Source organism: Podarcis pityusensis, assembly GCF_964106645.2.
Source record: "Podarcis pityusensis genome assembly, chromosome: 8".
NCBI classification, from domain to species: Eukaryota; Metazoa; Chordata; class Lepidosauria; order Squamata; family Lacertidae; genus Podarcis; species Podarcis pityusensis.
The window spans coordinates 79,431,964-79,451,392 of record NC_138033.1 but is presented as its reverse complement, the minus strand read 5'-3'; the positions used below and the strand labels follow the sequence as shown (position 1 = coordinate 79,451,392).

General features: G+C 49.3%; 2 protein-coding genes across 2 annotated transcripts; one reads left to right on the top strand and one right to left on the bottom strand.

Moving 5' to 3' along the window:
• Window positions 1-2,085: 2,085 nt before the first annotated feature.
• On the bottom strand, window positions 2,086-11,763 carry TRIM62 (tripartite motif containing 62). The gene is made up of 5 exons (XM_081017981.1): window positions 10,710-11,763; window positions 9,842-9,937; window positions 6,627-6,883; window positions 4,686-4,801; window positions 2,086-3,238 (listed from the first exon to the last, which is right to left on the bottom strand). The coding sequence occupies exons 1-5, from the start codon at window positions 11,154-11,156 to the stop codon at window positions 2,688-2,690; spliced, it is 1,467 nt and encodes a 488-aa protein (XP_080874107.1). The 5' UTR covers window positions 11,157-11,763; the 3' UTR covers window positions 2,086-2,687.
• Window positions 11,764-13,919: 2,156 nt separating this feature from the next.
• Window positions 13,920-18,468, top strand: SVBP (small vasohibin binding protein). The gene is made up of 2 exons (XM_081018033.1): window positions 13,920-14,144; window positions 18,137-18,468. The coding sequence occupies exons 1-2, from the start codon at window positions 13,983-13,985 to the stop codon at window positions 18,221-18,223; spliced, it is 249 nt and encodes an 82-aa protein (XP_080874159.1). The 5' UTR covers window positions 13,920-13,982; the 3' UTR covers window positions 18,224-18,468.
• Window positions 18,469-19,429: the final 961 nt, after the last annotated feature.

Genomic DNA, 19,429 nt, shown 5'->3' with positions numbered 1-19,429 from the left:
GAAACCCTGAGAGCGGAAATCAATTACCATTGCTTCTGGCAATTAGAGAAAACAAACCAAAAAAACCACCCTCTGCCTTCCCCAGCTCAACAGCAAGCACCTGACATGACCCACTCAGCTCCTTTGCAAGATAAGGTAGCCTTGCTGAAATTTGCACAGAGCTTTTTTCCCTTTTCCTGTTTTGCATCCATTGAAGATGATGATGTCTACATTCACTGCAACAACTTGAGCAGGGAAAGTCAGGCTACTGACCTCCAACCGTCATTGGTTGGCTGATGGTCATGGATGAAGGGAGCTGGCATCCGTGCATGAAAAGAAGGCAAAATAGCGATGGCGGGAATTAGGGGCAGTAAAGGCAAGTGACGTCAAAGGTGAGTGATGGCGGAAGAAGGAATCCTTCAGCTGGGGGGCTGCGGCTGCTACATCCCTGTGTGTAAAGGAGGCAGAGTTGTGATGGAGACCCAGGGGCAGTAAAGGCAAGCGATGGTCGGCCTGCAACAGAGGAACCTGTGGCCCTCCAAACGTTGGCAGATGCCAACTCCCAAGATCCCTGCCAGCTGGCATGCCCAGTGGTCAGGGACGATGAGGGTTGCTTCAGCTCGGTAACCTTCAGAAGGCGCCAAACTGGTGAGCCCTGACCTAGAGAAAGACACCAAAGCCATCATTCTGCCACCTGCAGCATGAAACATCACTGCTATTTGGACATGCCTAGCCAAGCAATCAACGTGGGGAGATATTTTACATTCCTTGCAGAAAAGAAAATGCAGCTCCCCCAACTCACTGTGGTTAAACTGTTCACTTGTGGCACAAATTCAGGCAATGCTACCCTCTTCTGGACGGTTTGGCTAACACAGTTTGTCACCTCAAATTACAGGGGCGTCCTGTTCTTGTTTAGTCGTGTCCCCATGGACCAGAGCACGCCAGGCACTTCTGTCTTCCACTGCCTCCCGCAGTTTGGTCAGACTCATGTTTGTAGCTTCGAAGACACTATCCAACCATCTCCGTCCTCTGTTGTCCCCTTCTCCTTGTGCCCTCCATCTTTCCCAACATCAGGGTCTTTTCCAGGGAGTCTTCTCTTCTCATGAGGTGGCCAAAGTATTGGAGCCTCAGCTTCAGGATCTGTCCTTCCAGTGAGCACTCAGGGCTGATTTCCTTAAGAATGGATAGGTTTGATCTTCTTGCAGTCCATGGGACTCTCAAGAGTCTCCTCCAGCACCAGAATTCAAAAGCATCAATTCTTTGGCGATCACAGGGGCATCCTATGTGAGGCCAAAACCCAGCCTTCCCTGTCTCCCCGCCTCTCGCCTTCCATTGGATGTCATACTTGCGACACCCCACAAGCTATACATCTCAGTCGTGCCCCCCTGGATGCACCTTTAGCAAACTGAGAGGCAAGCATTTCCACTGCACACAGAAAACTTGCACCAGCCTCCTTCTTCTTGCAGCTGCTCAGCATTGCCAGAATCATTCCTCCCGCAGCCATGTTTGCTTGTTAATTGTGGGGGTCACTCCACCACTGAGCAGCAACATTCCAGCAATAGGGCCTCATGGCCCCCAGATGCTGGTAGCTGGAGTCTAGCAATTTATTGAGAACGACAAGCTCTCCATCCCTGAACTGGACCGTCACTTGCCTTCACTGCCCCTAGCTGCCTCCAATGCAACTATGGCTTCTTTAAACACAGGGACAAGGAATCTTCGACTGTGCAAATGTTAGCATGGGACAACTCCCATAATCTCTGATCGTTAGGAGTCTCTGGAAGACCATCGTCCCTGAATTGGACCGTCACTTGCCTGCCCTGCCCTGAGCTCAACGCTTTCCTTTAATGCAGGGGTGGGGAACCAGTGGTTCGACTCGCTCCAAGGCAGCTTCAAGGATCTCAGGGCGTCAGTCATGTTCCATCCCAAGACTCTCCCATAATCTCACAACAACCCTCCGAGGTAGGTCGCGCTGAGAGATTATGATTGGTCCATGGCTGGGGAAGAGAACAGACCACAGATTTGAACCCAGGTCCCCCTAGTCATAGCCTGACACTGCAAACAACAACACCACCAATCTGCACACCCCACAAAACATCCAGCAAGGTGTGGGGTCCAAACGTTCCATTTATTTCACCGTTTCCTTCTTTCCTCCCCCTCCCCGGTGCTCCCCAGACGCCATTTTCCTCCCAGCCTCCCCAAACAGGAAATCAGACCAACTAATACAAGTCCATACAGACATAAACCCGTTCCCACTTAAACCAGCCAGCGGTGGGGGCCGCGAGGTTTCGTTCTGGTACATGCACCTGCCTGTGGGCCTGGAATCTGCGCCACGCAGACTTTGCCGGGAAAGAAAAGTTCGGAGTATGATCCCTCGCAATAGTGCCTCGTTCCTCAGCTGGCCCACCTCACTGCACCATCTCCGGCCGCCCACCAAGCTGCGTCGAGGGGCAGCACCCAGAAACGCCGCAAGCAAGAATCCCGACTCCCCTCCCCTGGTGGACCCCACACCAGTTTTCTGTTCCTAATTGAAAAGCCCCGCTCTTCCGGAAGCTCAAGCAAGGAACCCTGCGTGTTCACCCCTGTGTTCTGCCAGTCAAGAACAGAACCACAGAATGGTAGAGTTGGGAGGGACCCCCAGGAGTCAGGCATCACGGCTCACAACAGTCAGTGCTGTGCTGCTGACGGTTCCCCCACCCAGTCGGCAGCCCTTAAATGCGGACAGTGTTGATCCGCAGCGGCTGCACGTTCTTCCCGTTGGCGTGGCTCTGCCCCGGGCTGAAGTAGGAGCAGAGCTTGCCCGGGAAGCGCTCCCGGAAGGTGTACAGCCAGGACATGTCGTCCGCGTTGTAGAAGATCAGGAGGCCGCGGTCGTAGTCCAAGAAGACGCCCACCTTCTCCAGCTTGCTCTTGACGTTCAGCCGGGTCCAGGGCTCCGTGCAAGCGCTGTACTGGTTGCCGTCGTGCATGACGATGCAGTAGAAGCCGCGGCTGGGCTGGATCTGGATGCTGCCCTTGCGCGTGACGGCCTCGTGCGCCAGGCCGATCATCCACTGCGTCTTCTCCGAGACCACCACCTCCCAGTAGTGCACCCCGCCGCCAAAGGCCTCCGAGCCCAGCACCGAGACCTCCACGTCAAAGCGCTTGGGGGAGTCCTGCAGCGGCTGCGGGTGCAGGTTGCCGTAGGCCACGATGGTGCAGTCGTCGGAGAGGATGAGGCGCTGGTGGGCCGTGGAGGGGTCCAGCGTGAGGGTGGCAGGCACTGCGGGGAGAAATATGTTGCTATTTATTCATTTTGTAATATTTCTACACCGTTTGGTTGTGGGAGGGGACGGACTCCCCTGGGCAGTGTTCAGAAAGTGGTGGGGGGGGATGAGTGTTCAGACCCCTGGGCTCTCACTTGTGGGGTGCCTCAGGGTTCTGTCCTCTCCCCCATGCTTTTCAACATCTACATGCAGCCGCTGGGAGAGATCATCAGGGGGTTTGGGCTGGGTGTTCATCAGTATGCAGATGATACCCAGCTCTACCTCTCCTTTAAATCAGAACCAGTGAAGGTCCTGTGTGAGTGCCTGGAGGCGGTTGGAGGATGGATGGTGACTAACAGATTGAGGTTGAATCCTGACAAGACAGAAGTACTGTTCTTGGGGGACAGGAGACAGGCGGGTGTGGAGGACTCCCTGGTCCTGAATTGGGTAACTGTGCCCCTGAAGGACCAGGTGCGCAGCCTGGGAGTCATTTTGGACTCTCAACTGTCCATGGAGGCGCAGGTCAATTCTGTATCCAGGGCAGCTGAGACCCTACCTGCCCGCAGACTGTCTCGCCAGAGTGGTGCATGCTCTGGTTATCTCTCGCTTGGACAACTGCAATGCACTCTATGTGGAGCTACCTTTGAAGGTGACCCGGAAACTACAACTAATCCAGAATGCGGCAGCTAGACTGGTGACTGGGAGCACCCGAGACCATGTAACACCGGTCTTGAAAGGCCTACATTGGCTCCCAGTATGTTTCCGAGCACAATTCAAAGTGTTGGTGCTGATCTTTAAAGCCCTAAATGACCTCGGTCCTGTATACCTGAAGGAGCATCTCCACCCCCATCGTTCTGCCCGGACACTGAGGTCCAGCTCCGAGGGCCTTCTAGTGGTTCCCTCACTGCGAGAAGCCAAGTTACAGGGAACCAGGCCAAATGCCTTCTTGGTAGTGGCACCCACCAATATTTTAAACTTTCACCACTGTAACTAAGCCAAGTTTTACTGCCTCGGCAACTTTTTCTGACTGCTGTATGGAAAAGCACATGAATATGACCTTTGGAGAGTTTGTAAGTATACCATTTTTAATTTCCCAAACATGTGGTCTTTTTAGATGTGAGGGGAGTTCTGAAACTCACAAGGGCATATTTCAACGGTCTAACAACCTCTAATTCCATGCTTTACTTTGCTGCGTGCTTTGTGATTTTAAATCTCTTCTGGGGTTCTCTCACCAAACGTGGATTGCGGCATTCTACTTTTATACCTGTTTTTTTCCCTTGCACCAACAGTAAGAACCTTCCTTTCCCAACAACACCTTTGAAGTGGAGATCTTTTATCCCAGTCTACATCTGCCTCAGACTTGCAACTGTCATATAATGCTGATTTTGTTGCGGCCGTTCACTGTTAAAATCGGGATAGTTTTACAGGAAGCAATTCAGAAATGAGGCAAACACATTAGCTCACCTGGGTGGATGTCCTGAAAAAGAGATTTCCAGATTGTGTACTGCAAGGGCCCCATATACTTGGAGGTGGGGAAGTCCTCGTATGTGAGGTTCGTTTCGTGGATCTTGCCCTTGAGCCTTGTGAGGAGGAAGAGAACCAGGGTGAGCAAGGAGCACGTGGGCTGCACACACTTTCAATGGGTCTACTTGATGTTTGCTAGACACAGTGGCTGTACTCTGCCTCCATGGCCCAAGGCAGTGATGCTTTTGAATAACCATTGCTGGAAAACACACCTTTAGTTTTTCCTCTTTCCCTTCTCTCTCTCTCTTTTACAGTACTTCTCTTTTCTTTCTGACTTTTGTCCTTTTTTAGACTGTTTATCTTAATATAGCATAAAAAGTAGCTGTTTTATTTTAGTATATTATAAAAAAAGATGCTTTGCAATGGGTTTGTATTTTTGTATAGCTGTGAATAAGCATCAAGCTGAAAGAACGAAGGAACACAGTTGCTGTTTTAATGAGGTCCGGCTTGCAGGTCTCCCACTGGAGTATCTGGCTGGCCCCGTGAGTCAGTAATATCCAAGGCAGCACGATGACCAAATAGAATGATACGATATCAATATACACCCTTTATATACAGTGGTACCTCAGGTTAAGTACTTAATTCGTTCCGGAGGTCTGTTCTTAACCTGAAACTGTTCTTAACCTGAAGCACCACTTTAGCTAATGGGGCCTCCTGCTGCTGCCGCGCCACCGGAGCCCGATTTCTGTTCTTATCCTGAAGCAAAGTTCTTAACCTGAAGCACTATTTCCGGGTTAGCGGAGTGTGTAACCTGAAGCGTATGTAACCTGAAACATATGTAACCCGAGGTACCACTATAATATGAAATATATGAAATCATATAATCAGAAAACTTAAGAATCTCTGAAAGTCACAAAATATGCACTCTTGATGGATTCTCTTGAAAACATAGAACCAAATAAACATAAGTCTTATAAGTCTCTGAAAGTCTTTGAAGACTATGCAAGTCTCTGAAAGAATATACCCACTGTTTCATGGAATTCTTCTTCAGCACAGCAGAAGGATACAGAAATGCTTCATAAACCCATCTATATGGTGAATGGAAAAGTATAACAACAATTGCTATGGAGCAGCGTTCATAAAGTTATGAAGAAAAATTCCACGAAACAGCGGATATATCCGGAATCACTGTTCGCAGCGTCTGTTTGCGAACTACTTTGGCAGCGTTGGATGCCATGAACAAAGCTTTACAGCATGTTTTCACCAGATAAGAATCTGATACATTGCTTCTTCCAGAGACCTGCATAGTCTTCAAAGACTTTCAGAGACTTATAAGGCTTATGTTTATTTGGTTTCACGTTTTCAAGAGAATCCATTAAGAGTGCATATTTCGTGACTTTCAGAGATCCATAAGTCTTTTGTTTAAGTGATTTCATATATAGTGGTACCTCGGGTTAAGTACCTAATTCATTTTGGAGGTCCGTACTTAACCTGAAACTGTTCTTAACCTGAAGCACCACTTTAGCTAATGGAGCCTCTTGCTGCCGCCGCGCCGCCAGAGCACAATTTCTGTTCTCATCCTGAAGCAAAGTTCTTAACCTGAAGCACTATTTCTGGGTTAGCAGAGTGTGTAACCTGAAGCGTGTGTAACCTGAAGCGTGTGTAACCCGAGGTACCACTGTATTTCATATTATATAAAGAGTGTATATTGATATCGTATCATTGTATTTGGTCATTGTGTTGCCTTGGATATTACTGACTACTGTTTGCAACACAGGGGTTAAATTGTTTGCTCCCTGTGAGAATGGGAAGCTGGACTGGTCCAGCAGCCTCCCTGTGTTCCTATGAGTGATGCTTAGTTTGACGCAGCTGGGGAAGGCTGCTCTAACCCTGGGCTCCCAAACTCCCCCTGCTGTCAGCCGCCCACGCAACTCGCCCTACCTCTCGGACAAGGACGCAATGCCGGCCAGGAAGGAGTGCTTGTCCACCTCGGCCAGCCGCTCCTGGAGGATCTGACTACCCTCCTGGACTTTGCGGAGCTGCTGGCTGTAGCGCTGGATCTTCTGCTCGATGTCCGTCAGAGTCCGGGCCGTGTCCGCCTCCAGCTCCTCCAACATGGCCTTCTGGCGCTCGCGGAGCAGGCGGTGCAGCCGTTCAAACGCCTCCCCGATCGTGGCCCGCAGGCTCTTGGCGGAGGACTGCGGGGAGAGAATGAGATGCAGGCAAGTCATGGGTGGAGCTTGTCTTCCCCCTGACGAAGACCAGCAATTGCCTCGATACCGCCCTGCAAGGTTGTTGTGCGAAGACGGAGATCTTGCAGATCTTGCGACTTGTTTAAAGCTGTCTGCGTGGGGGACGGGGTGGGGAAAGAGACCTCCCATTTTGATGAGAGGTGTGACTTTAAAGTTGCAAAATAACCAAGCACGGGACTGAGTGAGGGAGAACAACAATGGGATATCAGCTCTGCCCAAGGCATGACAGATCACAGAAACAACTGGGGAAATATATATATCCCATTTTACAAGGACAGGAAAAAACAATATGGATGGAATAAATGTCACACACAGGAAGAACAAGGATATAGTTTTGAGATCCTCACTTGTAGTTTCATAAATCATTTAATGTGTCAACACAAATAGAAATTATAAATATTGCAGCTGTTGTATTATTATGACTGGAATGTAACTGAAATCAGTAAGATTTTGGAATGCAGAAATAAAGAAAATCATCAATTCTAGCATGTGGGGGGCACTTTATCTAAACTATATAATTTGGTATTTAAATGATTGATTTTAGTAATTGTATTATAAATTGGTATTGTTATAATGAGGCTTTTAATGAAGGGATGGAGAACCCTGGGCCCTCCAGATGTGGATGGCCTCCTTCAACTCCCTTCATCCCTGACCACTGCCCATGCTGGCTGTTGGGAGTTCGAATCCAGGAACATCTGGAGAGACACAGGTTCCCCATCCCTGCCTTAAAAGAAGGGCTGCAGGTCAGCGGTAGATGCCCAGCTCCATTTGCAGAATGCACCAGCTTCAAACCTCAGCAGCACCTTCAGGTAATACAGTGGTAAAAGGTAAAGGTAAAGGGACCCTGACCATTAGGTCCAGTCGTGACCGACTCTGGGGTTGCGGAGCTCATCTTGCTTTATTGGCCGAGGGAGCCGGTGTACAGCTTCCGGGTCATGTGGCCAGCATGACTAAGCCACTTCTGGCGAACCAGAGCAGCACACGGAAACGCCATTTACCTTCCCACCGGAGCGGTACCTATTTATCTACTTGCACTTTGACGTGCTTTCAAACTGCTAAGTTGGCAGGAGCAGGGACCGAGCAACGGGAGCTCACCCTGTTGCAGGGATTCGAACCGCCAACCTTCTGATCAGCAAGCCCTACGCTCTGTGGTTTAACCCACAGCACCTCCTGTGTCCCTTAATACAGTGGTACCTCGGGTTAAGTACTTAATTCGTTCCGGAGGTCCGTTCTTAACCTGAAACTGTTCTTAACCTGAAGCACCACTTTAGTTAATGGGGCCTCCCGCTGCCGCCGCACCGCTGGAGCATGATTTCTGTTCTCATCCTGAAGCAAAGTTCTTAACCCAAGGTACTATTTCTGGGTTAGCAGAGTCTGTAACCTGAAGCGCCTGTAACCTGAAGCGTATGTAACCCGAGGTACCACTGTACAGGGACATCCTCTCCATCTCAAACCCCTGGACAGAAAGTCACAGTCAATCAGGGATGAGGATCAGGTGCTCGTCCAGATATTCCGGAACTACCACTCCCAGCATCCCCGAACACTGGCCACAGTGGCAGAGGCTCTTGGGAGCTGGAGTCCAGCAACAGAGCCACCTGTCAGGGATTCCTTGGTTGTGATTCCTGCCTTTGACCCTTAGGGGTTCCTTCCAGCTCCACAATTCTATGATTCTGTAACATCAGGAGAGCTGCAGGTTCCCAAGCCCTTGCTGCAGACACAGGCAGGTGACGCATCCGGACCATTGGCCCAACTAGCTCAGTGCTGCCTACTCTGACTGGCAGAGGCTCTCCAGTTTTCCAGGCAGTGGTCTCTCAAAGATGTCTTTGGGGACTGAACCAGGAGCCTTGCACAGATGCTCGGCCAATGAGCTACAGCCTTTTCTGCAAGGCAATGTCAAGCCTGGTGGATTCCAATGGTCTCTCTCACTGTAAGAACCCCCCATTGTATGCTTCTGCATGCTTAGGACCCGAGCGACTGTCAGCAAAGGGGCCTTGGATGTCGAAACATGAGAAGCGCCACCACCACAAACCTTTTTATCCGAAAGCGCTGCAGTATTTGCACTCTGGGGGGAGCGATCGGATCTGAGCAATGTTCCCAGCTCCCTTCAGTCCCCACAAAACAAGAGGGCTATTCATTTAGTGAGAAGGCAGACACCTGAGGCTTCAAAATCTCTTCCGCAGCTGATATCAACAACTAGCAGGCTTTAAACTAGCATGGGAAGTTTTTTAAAGGGCTCCTTTTAGCAGAAGGCAGGAGCAAAACAGGTGAAAAATCTCTAGTATTGGTTTGCAGTCTTAGCACACAAGTCAAAATTTTCAGGGGTGAAGAGACAAACTGGCATTTATATAAACCCCGTTTACTTAAAATCAAGAGGGGGGAAATCTGTGGCCCTCCAGATACTACAGAGCTTAAGTCACACCATTTGTTCAGGGCCTTGAGGACTAGGAGCCTGTATTTTTATTTTTTGAGGAAAGGACCACAGCTCAAGGGCAGAGCATCATCTTAGCATGCAGACCTAAGCATGAAGGTCCCAGGTTTCATTTCTTGGCAACATGTCCTGACAGGGCTGGGACTGTCTCCCCAGACTAAAACCCTGGTTGGTCAGTGTTGGCGATACCGACCTAGATGGACCAAAGGCTTGATTCGGTATAAGGGAACTTCTTATTTAAACCAGCTTTTTGTCCGGAACAATGAGGACTAGAATATTACTCTGTTTTTAGGGGAGGGCTATAGCTCAGCAGGAGACACCTTGGTCCCAGGTTCAAACTCCAAAGGCACCAGCTAGGATGAGGAATGTCACCTGCCTGTAACTCAGCGTAGGCAATGGTGGGTTTTGCTCAGGAGCCTTCTGCCATCACCCAGGTACAACTTTGGGGCCTGCCAAACCACCACCCCAGCCTTTACCTTTGTCTCGGCTAGCTGACGTTTCAGGAGAGCCAGGGCTTCTGTGTGGCCGCGCTCGCTGTCCTGCAGAGTCTGCAGCTGCTCCTTAAGTTCCCTCTGAAAAATAGACGGGCGGCAAGGAGGTGATGCAGTGCCCGCAGCTTCGACATCGTCCAGGTGGGTCTCGCACCCCTACCCTGCTCCCGCTGCAGAGCTCAGGGGCCCTCCCAGAATGAGGCAGTTATTCACACAGTGCAGAGTTAAACTACGGAACTCCCCGCCACAGGAGGCGGTCGTGACAACCAACCTAGATGGCATTAAAAGAGGACTGGGCAAATTCATGGAGGAGGGGAGAGATGGCTTCTAGCCACAATGGCTCTGCTGTTTGGCCACTGTGAGAACAGGATGCTGGACTATATGGGCACAACCAGGGCTTTTTTTTTCTCAGTCCAAGATCTCAATAACTCAGTTCCAGCACCTCTCAGGTGGGCGCCAGTCTAAGAGAACAAGGGTTCCCTCTTCTAGAAAAATAGCACTGGGCACAACAGAAGCGCCATGGGACCCTTCTCCTGCAGCTCATACAGGGACACAACAGGCCTTCTTCTCCACCTCCAAGAGCACAACAGGCACCCTTCTCCAGTTCCTTCCGGGGCTGGAACTGGACCCCTTCCCTTCCTCCAGAGGCACAACGGGCACCTTCCTACAAGGCCACAACTGGACACGCCTCTTCCAGCTTCCCAGGGGCATAACAGGCGCCCTTCCCCCGCCAGCTCCTACAGAGACACAGCAGGCACCCTCCTCTCTCCAGGGATGCAGCAGACAGCCTCCTCCCCATCCCGGCCTCCTCCTGCTGCCCAGGCGCAGCAGGCCCCTCCTCCCCTCTGCGCACCTGGAGCTCCTCGAAGGCGTCGTCGAGGCTGGTGACCTGGTGCTGCTCGTGCACGGCCGGCTCGTCGCAGAAGAAGCAGACGACGGCGCGGTCGGTGAGGCAGAAGAGCTTGACCTTGCCGTGCTCCTTGGCGCACGCGAAGGCGGAGGCGCCGCGCTGCTGCGCGCTCAGCAGGATGGCATCGAGAGGGAAGGCGGCGTAGCGCTCCACGATGTTGGCCAGCTTGAGGCTGGGCGCCAGCGCCGGCTCGGCGAACGTGCGCCGGCACTCGGGGCAGTCGCGGGCCGGCGCCGCCTGCGCCTCCTGGCGGCTCCAATGCTCCGTGATGCAGCGGCGGCAGAAGTAGTGCTCGCAGCCGAAACTCACCGGGTCCTGGTAGATGCTCAGGCAGATGGAGCACAGCAGCTCGTCCTTCAGGCTGCACGACGCGCCCGACGCGCCCGCCATGGCGCGCCACCACCTGGCCCCAGCCGCGGCCACCGCTTTGCCCCGGTTCGCCTCGGCCCGATCCGGCCCGGCCCAGCAGCCAGGCGCCTTCTCCGAGCTCCCTTTGTGTCTCCTCCGGAGGACGGCGCGCCCGGTGGAGAGATGGAGAGGGGGCAGAGGCGGAGAGGAGCGCAAACCTGGGCGCCTGGACGGCGCGCCCGGTGGAGAGATGGCGAGGGGGCCCCGGCGGAGAGGAGCGCAAAGGGACCGGGAGGAAGGAGAGAGGCGTCCGCCGGCCGGCCTCGTCTTGCCTCCGCCTCCTGCTTCTCTACCTCCGGCTCCTCCCTGCGCCCCCGACGGGCTGCAAAAGGAGGAGCAGGACGAAGAAGAAGAGGCGAGATGGATCGGAAGAGCAGAGCCGGCGCTCCGCCTTCCCGTGTTGGACAAAGCGAGCCGGGATCGCAGGCTGGGTGGAGGCTGCGCGGCCCGCTAGGCGGCGCCGGATTCCGGTCTCCGTCGTTTTCACACCATCCCCGAGGGATGTCACACAATCGCCTCTCCGCGTTTGTGACAACTCGGTTTTAGGGGGCCAAGCCTTTGGAACTCCCTGCAGAGGGACATCGGGCGGACGCCTTCGACGTACCCTTTCCGGAATCTAGCCAAATCCTATCCAGGTGGTAGGAAAGTTGGGGCAAGTTAAAAAAGAAAAAGAAAGGACATACGCAAAAAAGGAAGGATGCAAACACAACTGAATTGACATTAAAACTAAACACTCATCCAAAATGCGAATCTGGGTTGCTTAGTGCAAAATCCCTGGAAAGAATTAGTATTGGCAGTGCTGTTTTCTGGAGGTACGCACACCCCTAAACATGTGAATCTTTGTACTTTTGTCCATTTACTGTGTTTATTTTTCCTGATTTGAACTATAAAATGGAGATTTTCTTGAGTCAAAATGAGAATACTGTACCCATAAACTTTTTTTTTTTTTTTATAGAAAAAAAGTATTGGGTATTGGTATTGGGAAACCCAGCCAAATGGGTGGGGTATAAATAATAAAATTGTTGTTATTATTGGTTGATGCCAGTTTCTATCTGTTTCAAGTCTGTTGCAATTTTTAACTTTCTGATACAGTAGTTTTAAATCGCTGTTGTCGTTTTTCTTGTTGGTAATTTTATCTCGTTTGTAAACTGCTCTGAGGTTTGTTTTGTTTTGTGGCCAAGCAAATTTTATGAATGTAAATAAAATGATGGGAGTTCTGGAGGTGTCTCCTCAGATCCCCTCCAGCCCCGGCAGGACTCTGTTTCACGCTATGGCTTTTTCAGTGTTGTTGGGCCCTCATGGTGGTTCTCCAAAAAACTTCTTGGCACAGGGAGCAAATCAAAAAGGGTCGCAGGGGGTTGGACTAGATGGCCTTTGGAGGTCTCATCGAAATCTACCATTCCATGATTGGATGAGGATGAATGGCAAAGAGGTACAAATGAAAACCAGAAACGGCACTAAAGAGGGACTGGAATGTGTTGCATAGGGAGTTGAATAGGCAGAGGAGAGGTGCTAAGAGATCTCCAGCCTCAGAAGGCCCTTGAGATTGGAACGACACTAATATTGCAACTTGCACATTGCCCAAACTATTACAGTACTTTTATTTTTATTAAACTAAGCTCAAAAAGTATAGTTAAAGCTATGGTTTCCCCAGTAGTGATGTATGGAAGTGAGAGCTGGACCATAAAGAAGGCTGATCGCCGAAGAATTGATGCTTTTCAATTATGGTGTTGGAGGAGACTCTTGAGAGTCCCATGGACTGCAAGAAGATCAAACCTCTCCATTCTGAAGGAAATCAGCCCTGAGTGCTCACTGGAAGGACAGATCCTGAAGCTGAGGCTCCAATACTTTGGCCACCTCATGAGAAGAGAAGACTCCCTGGAAAATACCCTGATATTGGGAAAGATGGAGGGCACAAGGAGAAGGGGACGACAGAGGACGAGATGGTTGGACAGTGTTCTCGAAGCTACCAGCATGAGTTTGACCAAACTGCGGGAAGCAGTGGAAGACAGGAGGGCCTGGCATGCTCTGGTCCATGGGGTCATGAAGTGTCGGACACGACTAAACAACAACAAAAGCTCAAAAAGACAATGAGAAACTCAGCAGCCTTTACCAGTTGTATTACCTATTAATGCAAAAGGAACACAAGTAGATCACAGATCATAGATTTGTATGGTTGGAAGGGACCAGGAGGATCATCTAGTCCGACCCTCTGCAATGCACGACCCGGAAATTAAACCCTCCTTTCAGGCAGTGCATTGTTAAACTAGCAGCTACTCCAATCTCTGCAGAGGAGTGCATGAATACAGTTCTCAAAAGAGGGACGGTTCCTGCCAAAGGTCTAGTCGCAGGGAGTTCCGCAGGGCAGGACCTACCGCATTAAAGGCTTGGCCACTAGTGAAGGCCAACCGAATCTCGGCAACGGCATCCCTTTTTCTTTTGGGAGAAGAGGGCACAACTAGGCTAAAATCAAGGATTTCTCCATGGAGATATCTCACCTCTAAACGTGAGATATTTAAGAATGCTTTTATCCAAAGCGAGCCCGGAAACGCCCGTTCCAAACTCATGGAATGTGTAACTCTTACTATTCCTATCTCTGATATCACCGCAGCACCCGTTCTCGCGCATGCGTACAGTCCTCATGTATGAGCGCCGCATCATAGAGACGAGGAGTGGGTGGGTAGAGCGGCTACCTCCCCAATCCCGTGCGAAATTGCGCTTCTTCTCCCACCCCCGCTACGCTCCTCCCCCGGCGCATGCGCCGTCCCTACCTCGGCCGCCATCTTCCTTCGCGGGAGGAGGAAGGAAATGGAGCCCGGCGGGGCCCGCCGCGAAAAGCTGCCGCCGCCTCCCATCCCGCTGCCGCAGCAGGGGACGCCTTCCAAGGGCAAGGACGGTCCCAGCAGCCGCCTGGAGAAGGCCAAGCAGCGCGCGGCCCAGCAGGAGCTCAAGCAACGGCAACGGGCCGAGGTGGGCGGGGCCATGCTAATTGGGGCCGGCCGGTCTTCTCGCACTTGCGCTGCTCTCGCGAGACATGACTGACGGGAGGGGAGGGGACGCCTTCTTGAAGGCAAGATAGGGGTGTGGCTATGCTAATAAGGTGCGTACGGTGTTCTCGGGTCAGCGCTGCTCTCGCGAGACGTGGCAGGGAGCCGACTGGCGGAAATTCCGCCGGGTCGGCTTCATTGAAGGGCGGTAGTTGACCCGGGGAACTCCCTGCCTCTATTATTGTTTCAGGCAGGTAGCCGTGTTGATCTGACGCAGTCGAAATAAATAAATTTTAAAAAAATTGTTCAGTTGGTTAGAGACCAACTATTGTTGTTAATGATTATTATTATCGGTTTGTATGGGGCTTTAGGGGAGGGGCAGGGTGGATTTGAATTAAATCAAATCGATTTAAATCACTAGTCAGTAAGACTTGATATGTTGTTGTTGTTTAGTCGTGTCCGACTCTTCGTGACCCCATGGACCAGAGCACGCCAGGCACTTCTGTCTTCCACTGCCTCCCGCAGTTTGGCCAAACTCATGCTGGTAGCTTTGAGAACACTGTCCAACCATCTTGTCCTCTGTCGTCCCCTTCTCCTTGTGCCCTCCATCTTTCCCAACATCAGGGTCTTCTCCAGGGAGTCTTCTCTTCTCATGAGGTGGCCAAAGTATTGGAGTCTCAGCTTCAGGATCTGTCCTTCCAGTGAGCACTCAGGGCTGATTTCCTTCAGAATGGAGAGGTTTGATCTTCTTGCAGTCCATGGGACTCTCAAGAGTCTCCTCCAGCACCATAATTCAAAAGCATCAATTCTTTGGCGATCAGCCTTCTTTATGGTCCAGCTCTCACTTCCATACATCACTACTGGGAAAACCATAGCTTTTACTATACGGACCTTTGTTGGCAAGGTGATGTCTCTACTTTTTAAGATGCTGTCTAGGTTTGTCATTGCTTTTCTCCCAAGAAGCAGGCGTCTTTTAATTTCGTGACTGCTGTCACCATCTGCAGTGATCATGGAGCCCAAGAAAGTAAAATCTCTTACTGCCTCCATTTCTTCCCCTTCTATTTGCCAGGAGGTGATGGGACCAGTGGCCATGATCTTCGGTTTTTTTATGTTGAGCTTCAAACCATATTTTGCGCTCTCCTCTTTCACCCTCAATAAAAGGTTCTTTAATTCCTCCTCACTTTCTGCCATCAATGTTGTGTCATCTGCATATCTGAGGTTGTTGATATTTCTTCCGGCAATCTTAATTCCGGCTTGGGATTCATCCAGCCCAGCCTTTCGCATGATGAATTCTGCATATAAGTTAAATAAGCAGGGAGACAATATACAGCCTTGTCATACTCCTTTCCCAATTTTGAACCAATCAGTTGTTCCATATCCAGTTCTAACTGTAGCTTCTTGTCCCACATAGAGATTTCTCAGGAGACAGATGAGGTGATCATTTCTTTAAGAACTTGCCATAGTTTGCTGTGGTCGACGCAGTCAAAGGCTTTTGCATAGTCAGTGAAGCAGAAGTAGATGTCTTTCTGGAACTCTCTAGCTTTCTCCATAATCCAGCACATGTTTGCAATTTGGTCTCTGGTTCCTCTGCCTCTTCTAAATCCAGCTTGCACTTCTGGGAGTTCTCGGTCCACATACTGCTTGAGCCTTCCTTGTAGAATTTTAAGCATAACCTTGCTAGCGTGTGAAATGAGTGCAATTGTGCGGTAGTTGGAGCATTCTTTGGCACTGCCCTTCTTTGGGATTGGGATGTAGACTGATCTTCTCCAATCCTCTGGCCACTGCTGAGTTTTCCAAACTTGCTGGCATATTGAGTGTAGCACCTTAACAGCATCATCTTTTAAAATTTTAAATAGTTCAGCTGGAATACCATCACTTCCACTGGCCTTGTTATTTGCAGTGCTTTCTAAGGCCCATTTGACTTCACTCTCCAGGATGTCTGGCTCAAGGTCAGCAACCACACTACCTGGGGTGTACGAGACATCCATATCTTTCTGGTATAATTCCTCTGTGTATTCTTGCCACCTCTTCTTGATGTCTTCTGCTTCTGTTAGGTCCTTACCACTTTTGTCCTTTATTATGGTAATCTTTGTACGAAATGTTCCTTTCATATTTCCGATTTTCTTGAACAGATCTCTGGTTCTTCCCATTCTGTTGTTTTCCTCTATTTCTTTGCATTGCTCGTTTAAGAAGGCCTTCTTGTCTCTCCTTGCTATTCTTTGGAAATCTGCATTCAATTTCCTGTATCTTTCACTATCTCCCTTGCATTTTGCTTGCCTTCTCTCCCCCGCTATTTGTAAGGCCTCGTTGGACAGCCACTTTGCTTTCTTGCATTTCTTTTTCATTGGGATGGTTTTAGTTGCTGTCTCCTGTATAATGTTGCGAGCCTCCACCCATAGTTCTTCAGGCACTCTGTCCAGCAAATCTAAATCCTTAAACCTGTTCCTCACTTCCACTGTGTATTCATAAAGGATTTGGTTTAGATTGTATCTTACCGGCCCAGTGGTTTTTCCTACTTTCTTCAGTTTAAGCTTGAATTTTGCTATAAGAAGCTGATGATCTGAGCCACAGTCAGCTCCAGGTCTTGTTTTTGCTGACTGTATAGAGTTTCTCCATCTTTGGCTGCAGAGAATATAATCAATCTGATTTCGATGTTGCCCATCTGGTGATGTCCATGTGTAGAGTCGTCTCTTGTGTTGTTGGAAAAGCGTGTTTGTGATGACCAGCTTGTTCTCTTGACAGAACTCTATTAGCCTTTGCCCTGCTTTGTTTTGATCTCCAAGGCCAAACTTGCCAGTTGTTCCTTTTATCTCTTGACTCCCTACTTTAGCATTCCAATCCCCTATAATGAGAAGAACATCCTTCTTTGGTGTCACTTCTATAAGGTCTTATAAGTCTTCATAGAATTGCTCTATTTCAGATTCTTCAGCACCAGTAGTTGGTGCATAAACTTGGATTACTGTGATGTTAAAAGGTCTGCCTTGGATTCGTATCGAGATTATTCTATCATTTTTGAGATTGCATCCCAGTACAGCTTTCGCCACTCTTTTGTTGACTATGAGGGCCACTCCATTTCTTTTACGGGTTTCTTGCAGACTTGATATATTTTTATTTTTATTTTACAGAAAGACTCATTCTTGCTGGCATAATCTTAATAAGTATTTACAACCAGATGAAGATTTCATTTTTAGAATAAAAAAAAAATTCAGAGCAGTTTTTGCTGTTATATCAAAAATTACTGATTTGGTTACACTATTAGAAATACATAGATAATGAATGAAATTATTGTGAGGTTTAAAAAGTTAACTTTATATTTGGACAACTTTTCTGTTGTATTTTATTGGAAGGAGAAAAATAACCATTTCCTTAAAAACAATTTAAACAATGTATTTAACTGAAGCAATAACATTATAGCATATGTATCCATGTTTGTTAACTGATGTGGTTAAACTTTTTTTAAAAAAAAAAACTTAAAACAAATCCTTATTTCCTGACGAATACCCTTTGGACTATAATGTAACCTAAATAGAGAACAATTTTAGAAAGATTTTTTCCTCCAAAAGCATTTTATTTTAAAAATCCAATTTAAATAAAAAAAATCTGATATTTTTTTTTAAATCATTGATTTTTATCCACCCTGTGGAGATGTCGTGCTCCTTCTGGGGTACTTTGAGCATCTTTGGTCCCCACCCGGCACTCAGCTCTCTCCTGTGGCTTCTAGAAGCTGTCAACATGCAATGGCAGCCTCACCCTGAAAAACAGCTTTGGCCGGCTGCTCCTCCCCACCCCCCACCCCCAAAGAAGGTTTGTGGACCCCTGAATTAAGCAGGAGCCTCTTGTGGCAGGGAGTTCAATAAGTAGCGAGGGCATCTGCAGTAGGAAGCTTGGCTGTGTTTTAAAATCGTTTGTATCTATTAATCTACTGTCTAAAGTCTTAAGTATTAAAACTGTAGGGCTGTCTTGTTGGGCCTGCAGATCTACGCCCTCAACAGGGTGATGACTGAGCTGGAGCAGCAGCAGTTTGACGCGTTCTGCAAGCAGATGCAGACTTCCAGCGACTGAGGACGGGAGCCGCACTCCAGACGGGCAGCTCGGAAGACCAGCACTTTCCCACCCATGGCTGCAGTCAGTGGCCAGGCAGAACTGCTTCCGATGACACATAGCTGACACTGCCTTACCGGAGCGTTCCCCTGCCAAACCTTCCTTGAGCAGAGTTCTCCCTTGAAAACCTGTTGTTGTTGTTTTTAAAAAATCCTATTTATTACTTTGGTTTGAGAAATAAAGTTGTGTTTTTTCAAAAAAACAAACGCTTCGCTCTCTCTGTGATAGCATATTGCAGCCTTAACCAAGCTGATGTCTTCTGGCTGCTTTTGACTGCAAATCCCAGCACAATTCATAAGATGTTGGGGCTGATGGGAGGTGGACTTCACAGCAAGCCGTAGGTTACATAGCAAACATAGTGTGTTAAGGCTTTCAGAAGAGTCATCTGGTCTCAATAGAAGCACCAGTCTTCCATTGCCAATAACCACAGCCTTACAGTATGACATAAGGAGAGTCCTGCTGGATCAGGCCAGTTGCTCTTCTGCCCAGCACCCCATTCTTGAAGTCACCACCAAGATGCTTTCAGGAAGTCCGCAAGCAGGACTCTTCATTAGGAAGAATCCAGAGCAGGTGGAACTTCCAATATGCAGGTGGGGCATATGTCATTCTTATCCCTGCTTGCTCCATTATTACATAGTTAAAAATCTTCCAGCCATCCTGCTCCTTTAGTTCTTCATGCACCCCATCCCGTCCTGCTGACCAATCCCTTCGTTCCTTTTTGAACATCCTTTGTACCACTCAAATTATCCGTGATCTGAATGCTGCCGTTACGAATTGTCGCACGCTGTGGCGATCACACAGGGTCCCCGGACGTTTCACCGTCTACTGATCCCTGTGCCACCACTTTATTTCTCGCTGCCACCACCCAGACCCTACCTGGTACAATAATGAGTCCAGTCAGGGTTAAATTGAAACATAAACTTCTGTTTATTTATGGCAGTTTAACAAGCGTGTGGTTTCATAAACGGTATTGGTCCATTACAATCATGGGGTGCCTATCCAGACCTATAACTTCCGCTACCTGCTCTCACTCACTAAACCACCTCTCCGATATTTACTTGTCTTCCTAGCTCCTAACTGTTCCTGACTCAGCTTATTTCGCTACACTAACTCAACCTACCCACAGACTATCCCAATTCACTCCCACTCCAACCAACCACCTAACTC

Coding starts and splice junctions, on each gene's coding strand:
- TRIM62 (XM_081017981.1), bottom strand. CDS start 11,156: ATGGCGGGCGCGTCGGGCGCGTCGTGCAGCCTGAAGGACGAGCTGCTG. Junction 6,884..9,841: donor GTCAGCTAGCCGAGACAAAG/GTAAAGGCTGGG, acceptor CTCTCCCCGCAG/TCCTCCGCCAAGAGCCTGCG. Junction 3,239..4,685: donor TTTTCAGGACATCCACCCAG/GTGAGCTAATGT, acceptor TTCTCCCCGCAG/TGCCTGCCACCCTCACGCTG.
- SVBP (XM_081018033.1), top strand. CDS start 13,983: ATGGAGCCCGGCGGGGCCCGCCGCGAAAAGCTGCCGCCGCCTCCCATC. Junction 14,145..18,136: donor AGCAACGGCAACGGGCCGAG/GTGGGCGGGGCC, acceptor TTGGGCCTGCAG/ATCTACGCCCTCAACAGGGT.